Consider the following 13,589-nt stretch of genomic DNA (forward strand, 5'->3'; position numbering starts at 1 on the left):
CCCGGACACGACGAGCGGAGGAAACCATATGATAGACCTCCCCATCAGCCTCAAGGGTCTAGGGGTCTTCCTCCCAAGCAGGGTCGAGTGCAGTGTTACATATGTGGGGGCCCACACTTGAGGAGCGCTTGCCCTTGCATGGAGGGTTACCGCAGATGCAACAACTGTGGCAAGGAGGGCCACTTCGGGAAGGATTGTCCCACTATTGCTAGGGCAGCGGCACGCCCTCCAGTGCAGACTCCTCACCAGCACCAGCGGAGAGATAAAGGCAAGAAGCCTCAGGCGACGGAGAGAGTCTATGCCATGACCAGAGCAGAGGCGACAGGTTCAGGTAACCTCGTTATGCGTTATTGTGTGATTTCTGGGATGAGATGTTGCGTGTTATATGATTCTAGAGCGACACACTCCTTTTTGTCATATGCTTGTGTGAAAAAGTTGGGTCTGCCGGTGTGTAAGCTATAGTGTGAACTTGCTATCTACTTCGGCATCGGGTTTGGTCAGGACGTCTTCCTTGTGTGCTAGGTGTCCTGTGGAGGTGGAAGGACGAAAATATAGGGTGAATCTGATATGTCTGCCTCTCTAAGAGTTGGAAGTGATCCTAGGGATGGATTGACTCTCTACCAACCGCATCTTTATAGACTGTCGGGAGAAAAGGTTGTTGTTTCCCGATTCAGAGGAGCTCGAGTTAGTGTCTCCTTAGGGGTTGGTGAGGGAGATTCAGACTGGCGCGCAATGCTTCATAATCTTCGCCCGTATGGAAGTGGAGGAGAGAGAGGGACCATCAATTATACCTGTGGTGCATGAGTTTGAGGACGTGTATCCACATGAAGTACCTGGGTTACCTCCTAGTAGGGAGGTGGAGTTCTCTATTGACCTAGTACCGGGGATAAGTCCGATATCGATGGCTCCATACCACATGGCTCCGGCAAAGTTGGTGGAACTTAAGAAACAGATAAAGGAACTAATGGCGAAGCAGTTTATCCGACCCAACACTTCGCTGTGGGGAGCACTAGTGTTGCTGGTAAAGAAGAAGGATGGGAGTTCACGCTTGTGTGTGGACTACAGGCAACTGAACAAGATGACGATCAAGAATAAGTATCCGCTCCCGAGAATTGATGACTTGATGGATCAGCTGCATGGGTCGTCAGTATTGTCGAAGATAGACCTGCGGTCGGGATACCATCAGATTTTGGTAAAGGCTGATGATTTGTAGAAGACGACCTTCTGATCCTAGTATGGACACTATGAGTACATGGTTATGCCTTTTGGTGTGACCAATGCTCCAGCAGTGTTCATGGACTACATGAACCAGATTTTCAGACCCTTCTTAGATAAGTTTGTCGTAGTCTTCATAGACGACATCCTTATCTATTCTAAGATTCAGGAGGAGCATGCAGAACACTTGAGGTTGGTGCTTGGTGTTCTGAGAGAGAAATAGTTATATGCCAAGTTGTCCAAGTGCGAATTCTGGATGGATGAGGTTCAGTTTTTGGGGCATGTGATATCCGCCAAGGGGATTGCAGTGGACCCAATGAAGGTTGAGGCAATGGTATAGTGGGAAAGTCCTAAGTCGGCCACAGAGATCAGGAGCTTTGTGGGGTTAGCGGGCTGCTATAGGAGGTTCATAAAGGGATTCTCCAAAATAGTGGCACCTTTGACACTGCTTACTCGGAAGGACCAACCCTTCACTTGGACAGATAAGTGCGAGGAAAGTTTCCAGGAGTTGAAGAGAAGATTGACTAGCGCTCCAATATTAGTGATCCCGGATGTCGGGAGGCCGTTCGAGGTCTACTGTGATGCCTCCCACCTCGGACTTGGTTGCATTTTGATACAGGAGAAGAAGGCTATGGCATATGCCTCGAGACAACTCAAGGTGCATGAGAGGAACTACCCCACTCATGACTTGGAGTTGGTGGCGATAGTCTTTGCCCTGAAGATTTGGAGGCATTATCTTTATGGTGCTCAGTTTCATGTGTTCAGCGACCACAAAAGTTTAAAGTACTTGTTTGACCAGAAGGAGCTGAACATGAGGTCGAGGAGGTGGATGGAGTTCCTGAAAGATTATGACTTCGATCTCCTATATCATCTGGGGAAGGCAAATATGGTGGCAGATGCTCTGAGTAGGAAAACTGTACATACGACACATCTCATGATAAAAGAGGTAGAATTGCTGGAGAAGTTCAGGGACATGAGGCTACAAGTGGAGTTGGGGTCTGAGTCCATTAGGTGTACTACCCTTACTATATCTAGTGACTTCTTGAGCTCAGTGAGAGAGAGGCAGTTATTAGATGCCAGCCTAAACAGAGTCAGAGAACAGCTTGGGTCAGATTAGACTAGATATTTCACTTTGGGTAATGATGATATCTTTAGGTTCCAGGGCAGGATCTGTGTACCCAATGATGCTAAGGTAAAGAAGTTAATTCTTAAGGAAGGACATAAGAGTCGTCTTAGTTTGCATCCTGGCATGACTAAGATGTACCAAGATCTTAAGGAGACTTTCTAGTGGCAAGGGATGAAGAAGGATGTGGCTCAGTTCGTATCAGCATGTTTAACTTGTCAGAAGGCGAAGGTGGAGCACCAGAGGCCCGGTGCGAACCTACAGCCCTTAGAAATACCAATGTCGATATGGGACAACATCTCCATGGATTTTGTAACCCATTTGCCACAGACTTTTAGAGGACTTGACACCATCTGGGTGATAGTGGACCGGTTGACCAAGAGTGCCCACTTTTTGGCGATGAACTTGAGGATGTCTATGGCCAAGTTAGCCCAGCTGTACATTAAGGAGATCGTGAGGTTGCATGGAGTACCTTTGAGCATAGTTTCTGACAGAGACCCACGGTTTACATCCCGGTTCTGGCAAACCTTACAGGAGGCTTTGCGGACCAAGTTGACTATGCGCTTAGCTTATCACCCTCAAACCGATGGCCAATCTGAGAGGACGATTCAGTCATTAAAGGATTTGTTGAGGACTTGCATATTGGATCATCTGGGTGCTTGGGGTGAGGTATTACCTTTGATAGAGTTCACCTACAACAACAGTTTCCATGCGAGCATCGGCTTGGCGCCATACGAGGTTCTTTATGGCAGGAGTTGTAGGACTCCTCTCTATTGGTATCAAGATGGGGAAGCGGTGTTGGTTGGACCAGAATTGTTAGAGCAGACCACTAAGAAAGTGAGAACGGTGAGGAACAGGATGCAAGCTTCTCAAAGTAGGCAGAAGGCCTATGTAGACCGTAGGAGGAGACCTCTGGAGTTCGTAGCTGGTGATCATGTATTCCTGAGGGTGACCATGTATCTCCGCTCAAGGATTGGGCCGGTGGCTTACGAGATAGCCTTACCCCCAAAGTTGGCGAACCTTCATCCAGTGTTTCATGTCTCACAGTTGAGGAAGTACGTGTTTGACCCAGCGCATGTGTTGGAAGCCGAGGATATACAGATCAGGGAATACTTCACAGTGGAAGTACCACCTGTCGCTCTAGATGATAGCAAAGTTGAGGAGCGTCGAGGAAAGGAAGTCCGCCTGGTTAGAGTCATCTAGGATCAGAGAACGGGTGACTCGACTTGGGAGTTGGAGGAGGATAAGAGGAAATCACACCCACATCTTTTTGCCTGGTAAGCTTTCATTTTCGAGGTCGAAAATTTTTGTTGTTGGAGGGAATGTAAGGTCCAATTATTTCTACCTATCTTATTGTAGAGGCTACCCAATCTTTTGGGTCTAAATGGGGTTGGCCCAATTCAATTCTGACCTAAGATACCCCAAAACCCTAACTTGTAACTACTCTTCGTAAAACAGATCCCACACATCTCTTAGAGAAGCTGCCGTCATCCTTTTCTAGGGTTTGGAGTCATCATAGCTTAGCAAGCTCAGCCTCATTCTTTCGTTCCGCGTAAGTCCCTCCTGTTAGTTTTGAAATGGTTGAAAAGCCAAGAAGGGGGGGTTGAATTGGCTAGTTAAAACTTTAGGCTATTTTTGCAAGCTAAAACCTACTTTAATTGAATCAAATAGATTACCAAGTTGGGATGCAAATAGTACTGAACTATACACTTTCAATCGATCAAAAACAGAGTTAACAGATCGATTTTACTAAACAGATTCTGTTCTGGTATAATCAATCAATTGAAACTGAAAAACAGTCGACTGAAATACTAGGAAAAATGCAGAAATGTGAATTTGAATTTTAAACCAGAAACAATGCTCAAGATTGATCAAGATCAGTTCCAAATGACTATACAAACATGCTTAATGCTTTAGATGGTATGAAAACATGCAAGAACATGAAAAAGATGATTAAAGCACAAGTTCTTGAAACTTTGAAATGAAAATGCAAGAGAGAGAGGTTAGAGAAGAGAGGACACCATGAATTTATATACTGGTTCACTCAAACTTGAGCTACATCCAGTTTGTCAAGGTAACCTGAGCTTAAATTTGCACTATTTCAAAAGTTTTACAAAGAATCCACCTTTACACTTTCAAAATATGCAAAAACACCACAAAAGACTCTTGAATCACATAAGAATCACACCAACACAGCAAGAACCCTCTTGCAGACCTGGAAAACCACCAGGCACACACACAAAGCTTAAGAAAGATCAAACCTCAGTGGTAGCACAACCTTGCCTACCACAAACCACTTTCTCCAAGCTTCAAACCAAGCCAAAAGCTTCAAGAATTGATCCAAGATCAATCTTCAACAACTGCAACACCTATGATCACGAAGGAGAGAGTTTCCACAAGTTTCCAGAACCAAATCGTGCTCTAAAATGATCAACTGACCTCTCTTTCCAAAATCACAACTTTTATAGTCAAACTATTACGAAATTCAACAGGTTGATTTTCAAATCAATCGGTTGATTTCACTTGACTTAAGCTGATACAACAGAAACTGAAAACAAAAAACAGATGCATAAAGCTGATACAATCAGCCGACTGAAATGAAAAACAACCAACTGAAACAAACAGAACTGAAATTGAAAAATCACAAACACAAGGATGCAATGAATGATCCTAAACAACCACCACACTCAGTCATCCTGAGGGTCATTTTTGGTCTAGAATGAGTGGAGCATATCATGGATATCATGGATTTGGCCATCCAATGCATTGAACCTCTCATTGCAATAGTTGTGATGTTCATGTTGAGACACATTAAGCTCATGCAACTGGTTCAGCACCATCCTCTCAAAATGTGAGTACACAGGGCCTCTATCCTTTGGAGGATTGTAGGGAATCAAGTCCATGGGTCCAGCAGTTGGTTCTTCCTCTTGATTTGCACCACTTGGACCGGCTTCATGGTCATGTGCACCACCAACAACAGCTCCAGCAGCTATCCATCCATTTCCCACCTTGATAAAGCCCATTTTGTGCAGATTTTGGTTAGAGGTATGGTTCAATAGTCCAGTTGACTCCTCTAGCTTATCCTCTACATCAATACCAAAGTATTCAATGAATTTAGACACCAAAACCACATATGGAAGCCTAAAATCCGTGAGTCTCTTGGCCTTGAGGATGTGATCACGAAACACATAGATCCAATCCACTTGAATGTTGTGTTGAATGCAGTACATAAGTATCAAATCTCCCTCATTCAATGTTGAATGGTTGCTACCACGTGGAACAAGGATTTTTGTGACAATCATACCAAGTATCCTTTGATCCACCTTGAGACCACCAACATGGAAGTGTTTGATTTCAACAATAGGATTTCTCAAGCATTGGCCATAGTATTGCATCTTGTTGAATTCTGGAACAGCCCCAGTTTCACCTTTTCTCACTTGCACACCCCTTGGTTTGAGTCCAACCACATCTTTCCAAGCTCTCTTGTTGATCTCCATTTGAACACCCTTGATGCTGGACAGTAGGACATCAGTTTTGAACTCCAAGTTGGTGAAAAACACCTTCACCAAGTCTGGATATATTTTCCCTGAAAGTTCAAGGAAGGACTTCAACTTTTGATGCTTTAGTTGTTGGAATAGGCTCTCAAGGCCTTCAGCTCTTAGCCATGAGAACCTCAGCACCTTAGGAATGCTGATCTGCTTCCTGTTCATCTCAATGAGGAACACTTGAATGTTGACCTCATGATCCTCAAACCATGCTTCAATTCTCCCATGGCTTTCATGATTTGGAGACCTTGGAGTAGGAGGAGTGGAGTGCTCATCATCAGATTGGGTAGCTCTTTGGGAACGACGAGGCATGATGAGTGTTGGTATGGCTGTTTCTAAGAGATGTATGATGCAAATGCAGCAATACAAGTGCAGTATTTATAATTGAACAAACTGATTTTCAGAAACAGTTGATTAAATGGTGCAGATTTTTCTAATTAATTCGTTTTATGTTACCCAAATCAATTTAATGCAATCCAAAATAGTATCTCGTGCATTCATGATGTTTTCAATGTGTTTTTATGAGAGAGTCAATCAGTTCAGATCATGTGAGCTGCATGCACATTGGAATTGTACACTAGAATGCTTTTTGGTCAAACAATTTAGTAAAAGTAACACATGACTGATCAAATGGGCAGTTAAGAGCAGATAGTACCTGACAAAAAGATGCTTGCTTTGACTGAGTCAGCTTAACAATTCAATTCGTGAGTAAAAGCACAGTTTAAGTGAAATCAACACGTTGAAAATAAAATCAGTCGACTAAAACAACATCAAAGTATCAGAGATTACAAACAAAATCTGGTTAAGTGAAATCAGCTGACTGATTTTGAAAATCAATCGATTGAAAATTGTGAAATTGAACTTCATTTTTCCAAATTTAGTTTTAATGAAATCAACATACTGAATTATGAAAACAACAGATCAAAAATCATAGCAGATCAATTTTTCATCATCCAGTGGCAGTTTAAGTGAAATAAACATGTTGAAATACAGAAACAACAGGTTGACAAATCATGAATTTTGCAAACAGAGGCAGATTTAAGTGAAATCAACACGTTGAAATGCAAAATCAACAGGTTGACTATGACAGTTTTTAATTTTTGCATACTACAGCAGATTTTTATGAAACCAATGCATGAGTACATAAGAATAACATGCTACAAACACATCAAACCACATTCTTGATGTCTAAAATACCTAGTTCAGTTCTTAGCTTGTTAAACCTATCTCTAGCCAATGGTTTTGTAAATAAATCTGCTAATTGATTTTCAGTTTTAACAAATTTGATTTCACAATCTCCCTTTTGAACATGATCACGAATGAAATGATGCCTAATCTCAATATGCTTGGTTTTAGAATGTTGTATTGGATTCTTGGTTAAGTTGATTGCACTATTATTATCACAATACAAAGGTACCTTGCTTAGCCTTACACCATAGTCCAAAAGTTGATGTTTCAACCATATGATTTGTGCACAACCATGTCCAGCAGCAATATATTCAGCTTCAGCTGTGGAAAGTGCCACACAAGCTTGCTTTTTGCTATTCCATGAGATTAGACTTGATCCAAGCAAATGGCAAGTACCACTTGTGCTTTTCCTATCCAATTTGCACCCTGCATAGTCTGAATCTGAAAAACCACTAAGAGATATGTTAGAATCACATAGATACCATAAACCAACATTGGTTGTTCCTTTGAGGTACTTTAGAATCCTTTTTGCAGCCTTAAAGTGTGATTCCTTAGGATTTGCTTGAAATCTAGCACATAAGCATACTCCAAACTGAATGTCTGGCCTACTTGCTGCATCCATAAGGCAATTTGTTGCAATTGGAGTGGCAACTTCTTTGCAATCCTCCATTTTGAACTTTTTCAACAAGTCAAAACAATATTTTGATTGATTTAAAAATGTTCCATGCTTGAGTTGCTTGACTTGCAACCCTAGAAAGTAGGCAAGCTCACCCATCATGGACATCTCAAACTCTCCCTGCATTGCTGCAACAAACTCTTCACACAATGTGTTATTATTTGAACCAAAGATGATATCATCAACATACACTTGAACAAGTATAACATCATTACCATGTTTTCTAATGAAGAGTGTTTTATCCACTGCACCTTTAGCATAACCTTTTGATAAAAGAAAATTGCTTAGCCTTTCATACCATTGCCTTGGTGCTTGTTTTAAACCATATAAGGGCCTTTTTCAATTTGAAAACATGGTTAGGATAGAGATGATCCTCAAATCCAGGAGGTTGTGATACATACACTTCTTCATTTAGAAAACCATTCAAGAATGCACTTTTCACATCCATTTGATGCAATTTAAAGTTACACATGCAAGCATATGCTAAGAGTAATCTCACAACTTCTAGCCTAGCTACAGGTACATAAGTTTCATCAAAACCAATGCCTTCTTCTTGATTATAACCTTTAGCAACTAGTCTAGCTTTGTTTCTTACTATATTACCATCTTCATCCATTTTGTTTCTAAAAACCCGTTTGGTTTCAATTATATTCATATCATTAGTTTTAGGCATTAGAAACCACACATCATTTCTTGTGAATTGATTGAGTTCATCTTGCATAGCCACAATCCAATTACTATCATTCAAAGCATCATTCACATTCTTAGGTTCAATTTGAGATACAAATGCAACATGTTCACAAAAAATAATCCTACGTCTAGTAGATACTCCCTGTTTGATATCACCTATGATGTTGTCCTTTGATAAACCTCTAGGCTGGATCCAATCCTTGGGCAATTTGCTGTCTGCAGCTTTTTCAGTCGACTGTTTTTCCTTTTCAGCCAATTGATTTCCTGTAGTAGTGGACTTTTCTGCAGCAGAAATCTGCTCCTGCAGTATATCTTCCTCATCTGCATTCTTTGACACTTGATCTTGCAATTTTGGGTTAGTTTCATCAAATACAACATGTATAGACTCTTCAACAGTCATCAATCTCTTATTATAGACTCTATATGCATGACTTTGTGTAGCATAACCTAGAAAAACACCTTCATCCGCTTTTGCATCAAATTTGCCAAGACTTTCTTTGCCATTATTTAAGATAAAGCATTTACCACTAACACAAAAAAGGCCTTCAACGTCACCTGTTTAACGTCTGCTCAAAAGAAGACCCACGTAAAAAATGACCGGTGGCAGTTTTGTAAATAACTGGACAAATTTAACGTCTGCCCATCAGCGCCCCGACGTCAAGTAACGTCGGCCCACCAGCGCCCCGACGTTATCTTAAAAAGGACGTCGGCCCCTCATCTCCCCGACGTCAAGTGACTTCGGCCCCTCATCTCCCCGACGTTAGGTTACGTCGGCCCCTGCTCCCCCGACGTCAAATTACGTCGGCCTGGCACAACACAGACGTTGATTTTTTCCTAAAACCAGCGCGAACCCCTCTCCTCCCCTCTGTTACGTTGCGCGTTCTTCTCCTCCGTGCCGGCGACAACGAGAGCCACCATTGCAGGTCAGTTTCTTCGTTTTTCACCACTGAAAATTGTTGGGTTTTGATTTGTGGATTGATTTAGGAGTTTTGAACCGAATATTTTCCGTTTTCGTCCCCATTTTGCAGTGTTATTCTTCGTCTCCGTGGTGTGTGAAACGGAATATTGGCCTCGCACATTCTCCCCTCCGTGCCGGCGACGACGCCATTGCAGGTACAGTTTTTCATTTTCCACCACTGAAAGTTGTTGGATTTTGCTTTGTGGATTGGTTTTGAGTTTTGAGCTCAATATTTATCATTTTCGTTCCCATTTGGTAGTGTTTTTCTTTCCCATATTTGGCCAGCCATTAGCACGTTCGGCCCCTAAGACCACTCTCCTCCAACTTCGATTTTGGTTTTGCAACGAGAGGTTAGCTTTACTTATCCTTCTTTTTGGATTTTGTAAGTGTGTTCATATTGTATGTTTAAAATTGATTTTTTTTTTACCGTTGTAGTTTAACATTTTGAATATTTTTTAGTTAGTTTTTTGGGTCTACTTTTTTATTTTGAATTTTTGTATTAATATTTACATAATTTTGAAAGAAATTTATGTTTATTGTTAGATTTCTTTTATTTAAAATATTTTCAATTTTATTTGATTTTTTAATACTATGGTTGCATTGTTGTTTTATATATGAAAATTTATTATAATTTTAATTAAATCAGCTCAAATCATATCTCAAAAAATAGTAAGTACAAATCTTATTTGACTATCATAGTTCATATGTTTCTCCTTTTGATTAAACTTTCTTTTGTGGTGTAGGATGAATTAATTGAGCAAGAGACTCAGGGTTCGTTTGTTGGCCATGGTCGGGACGATATACTCACAACGGCAATTGGAAGGCCAGAGCACCCAGGACGTGTGCGTGGTGTTGGAGGTGCCATTGGTCTTCGAGATTACTTTGGTCCTCCACAAAGAAGTAATGAATCGTTGAGTCAAGAGGCCTTGAGGAAGATGGAGCAACAAATGGAGGAAAGATTCAACCAACGCATGGGAATTATGGAGCAACGTTTTATGGAACAACTTCAACAGCAACAACAAATACAAAGAACACTTGAAGAAAAGCTTCAGTCCATGCAGCAACAGAACATGGAATTACCCACTCAAGCTCCAACAGGACAACGTGTGAGTACAAAAGGCTCATGCTCTGGTGTAGATCATACTGACTACACAAGTCAGTATGAGCTATTGGTTGATGAAGACCCCCCGCGCGTAGTGGCCATAGGACGACAACTTCAGGGTGGGGAGACTATCCATGGTGTTCCTCTATTGCCCCATCATGTGCGTGTGATGATTGATGAAGTTCGAGATCCCCATGCCCAAGTGCATGTGCCAACTTCAGAAATCCAATTTGTTGGGGAAGCTTTAGGCACATTTATTGCTTGGCCTAAAGCATTGATCATGCCATACTTTAGCCCACCAAAGGTATTATGACATCATGTTTTTAGTAGTTCAATCTTACAATTTATAAAACTTTTAACGTCAAACCTTTCTAAATCTTTATTTCAGTCCACTCGTCCTGAAAAACAGCCGGTCCGACGTCCACGTGTTATACGTGAAGATGATGAAATGGCGGAAGCAGAAGATGATCCTCTAGGAAAGCTGCTTCTGAAATTACACAAGTTGAAAAGAGGACCGGTAGAGCTAGAGTGGGAGTTAAGAGTATTTGGCCTCCATTGTCATGTCCCATTGTACATAAACCTGAATGATGCACTAGAGATCATTACAGGAGACAAGATGTTAAATATTTCAGTCATACAACTATGGTGCATGTCAGATTTTTTTTATTGTATTTCATATTTAAAGCAAGGAATTGGTACCTTTTAATATTATACCTAACTGTCTTCTTGTAGGTACATGGACAAAGTCATTGTGGACCAAGGTCGATCTTCCGTCTATGGATTCATTGAACCTCAAACAATTCAACCTTCGGGAAACTCACCTGACCAAATCAAACTTTATTTGCAAACATGGATGGTTGAGTCAAATAGAGAGATCTACTTTGCGCCATACATTGATTCGTAAGTGTTTTTGCTAATAATATTTTGTGAAGTATTATTAATTATTTTGGCTAAGTACTTGTGATTGATGGTAGGTATCATTGGCAACTTTGTCTCATCATTCCAAGACAATGCCTAGTTGTATGGTTTTGTTCATGCCATAGGAAGATTCCACCAGCTTTTAAAAACATGTTACAAGAGTAAGTATTATTTTTTTTTTCAATCCTAACCTATGTATCTACTTAGTTATAAAAACTTATATATGTTTTATGTTTCCAAAATTTCATTAGAATTGTGGGTAAACCTAGAGGCCAACAACTTAAAGTCATATATCCAAAGGTTAGAACTCATTCATTTTAAAGTTATTAATTTCTGTATGTCAACTTATGACTTTGATGTGTTTATTTTATTTGTAATGTTCAGTGTAACAAGCAAGAAGATTCATGGGAATGTGGATATTATGTCATGTCTTGGATAAGAACAATCATTCGAGCTGCAGTTAAAGATGAATGGATAGAGGTAATTATATATATCTTTCACATATTATAAATCATATCAAACTTTAAAGAATGATATTCATACATAATGAAATTGTATTACTTTTTCAGCGATTCAAGAATCCATCACCTCTACCAGATGACATTATCCACACACTAAGACAAGAATGGGCAGCATATCTATTGGAGAGATGGAGTTGATACCACATGAATTAGAACTCGTTTTAAAAACTTTATTGTACAAGAATTTCATGTTGAAACTTTTAGTTTGTTGTTATTTATATTAGTTTAGAATATATGTTGAAACTTTAGTTCTATTATATATAACTGTAACTCTAAAATTGTGCTGAAAGTTTGTTCTGGGAATTTTCTGATTTTCAGGTGTGTGGATATTGTAAAAACAGTCAATTTTTTTTAAAAAAATGGTGCAGTTTGACGTCTGGTGTGCCCTGACAGACGTAATTTAACGTCGGACTGTACCAGGGCCGACGTAATTTAACGTCTGACTGTTGCAGGGCCGACGTTATTTAACGTCTGACAGTCTCTGACAGACGTTAAATTGCTCAGTTTTTTCCCTCTTTCTGGTGCAAAAATTGACGTCTGCTATTATTGGCCCCGACGTTGGATAACGTCGGACTCCCAAAAGGACCGACGTCAAGTGACGTCTGCTATTTTGCCGACGTTATTTTGACGTCACCCGATACGACGTCGGTGTTTGGGCAGACGTCAAAGGTCGAAAATGTCGGACGTTAAAAGGCTTTTTTGTGTTAGTGTACATCCAAATACTTTTAGGTGACTTAAAACAGGCTTTCTCCCTTTGCAAAGCTCATAAGGGGTTTTCTTCAAAATTGGCCTAATCAACACTCTATTTAAGACATAGCAAGCAGTGTTGACTGCATCAGCCCAAAAGTACTTAGGTAGTGAGTTTTCATTCAACATAGTTCTAGCTAGGTCCTCAAGTGATCTATTTTTCCTCTCAACAACACCATTTTGTTGTGGTGTTCTTGGTGCAGAAAAATTATGGTTGATACCATGCTTTTCACAAAAGTGTTCAAACTTTTCATTTTAAAATTCCCCACCATGATCACTTCGAATAGACACTATCTTGGAACTCTTTTCATTTTCAAGCATCTTGGCAAGTCTTTTGAAAGCATGAAAAGTGTCATTTTTGGCAGCTAAGAACAAAGTCCATGTGTACCTAGAGAAATCATCAACAATGACTAATGCATAAAGATTGCCACCAAGACTCATGGTTCGAGATGGACCAAATAGATCCATGTGAAGCATCTCTAAAGGTCTTTCGGTTGAAACAACATTTTTTTATTTAAAAGAGGCCTTAGTTTGTTTTCCTTTTTGACATGCTTCACACACTCTATCCTTCTCAAACTTGAGTTTTGGTAGTCCTTCAACCAACTGTTTTCTATTCAGCCGATTGAAATGCTGCATGTGTATGTGACAAAGTCTTCTATGCCATAACCAAGTATCATCCTCTTTTGTAAGCAAACAATGGATGCTAAATGATGCATGATGCAAGTCAAGTAGATATATATTATTGACTCTCTTGCCTATCAAAACAATACTACCATGTGCATCATATATCAAACAACTATTTGGTTCAAACATGACTTTAAAGCCTTTATCACATAGTTGACTTATAATTATCAAATTGTGTTTGAGTCCTTCAACCAGCAACATATTCTTGATGTTGAAAGAGGA

General features: G+C 40.3%; 1 protein-coding gene across 1 annotated transcript; it reads left to right on the forward strand.

The window, feature by feature from the left end:
* The first annotated feature begins 10,127 nt into the window (after positions 1-10,127).
* Positions 10,128-12,119, forward strand: LOC146886291 (uncharacterized). The gene is made up of 7 exons (XM_085672844.1): positions 10,128-10,801; positions 10,886-11,148; positions 11,230-11,397; positions 11,472-11,576; positions 11,667-11,715; positions 11,800-11,895; positions 11,985-12,119. The coding sequence occupies exons 1-7, from the start codon at positions 10,331-10,333 to the stop codon at positions 12,072-12,074; spliced, it is 1,242 nt and encodes a 413-aa protein (XP_085528970.1). The 5' UTR covers positions 10,128-10,330; the 3' UTR covers positions 12,075-12,119.
* Positions 12,120-13,589: the final 1,470 nt, after the last annotated feature.

Source organism: Vigna unguiculata, chromosome 5 (genome assembly GCF_037176805.1).
Source record: "Vigna unguiculata cultivar grain cowpea cultivar isolate G323 ecotype 2 chromosome 5, ASM3717680v1, whole genome shotgun sequence".
In the NCBI taxonomy this organism is placed as follows: Eukaryota; Viridiplantae; Streptophyta; class Magnoliopsida; order Fabales; family Fabaceae; genus Vigna; species Vigna unguiculata.

Excerpts from the sequence above, each read along its gene's own strand:
- LOC146886291 (XM_085672844.1), top strand. The coding sequence starts at position 10,331 with ATGGAGCAACAAATGGAGGAAAGATTCAACCAACGCATGGGAATTATG. Across the intron at positions 11,398-11,471 it reads TTTGCGCCATACATTGATTC|GTATCATTGGCAACTTTGTC; the intron begins GTAAGTGTTTTT and ends GATTGATGGTAG. Across the intron at positions 11,577-11,666 it reads TTTAAAAACATGTTACAAGA|AATTGTGGGTAAACCTAGAG; the intron begins GTAAGTATTATT and ends AAATTTCATTAG.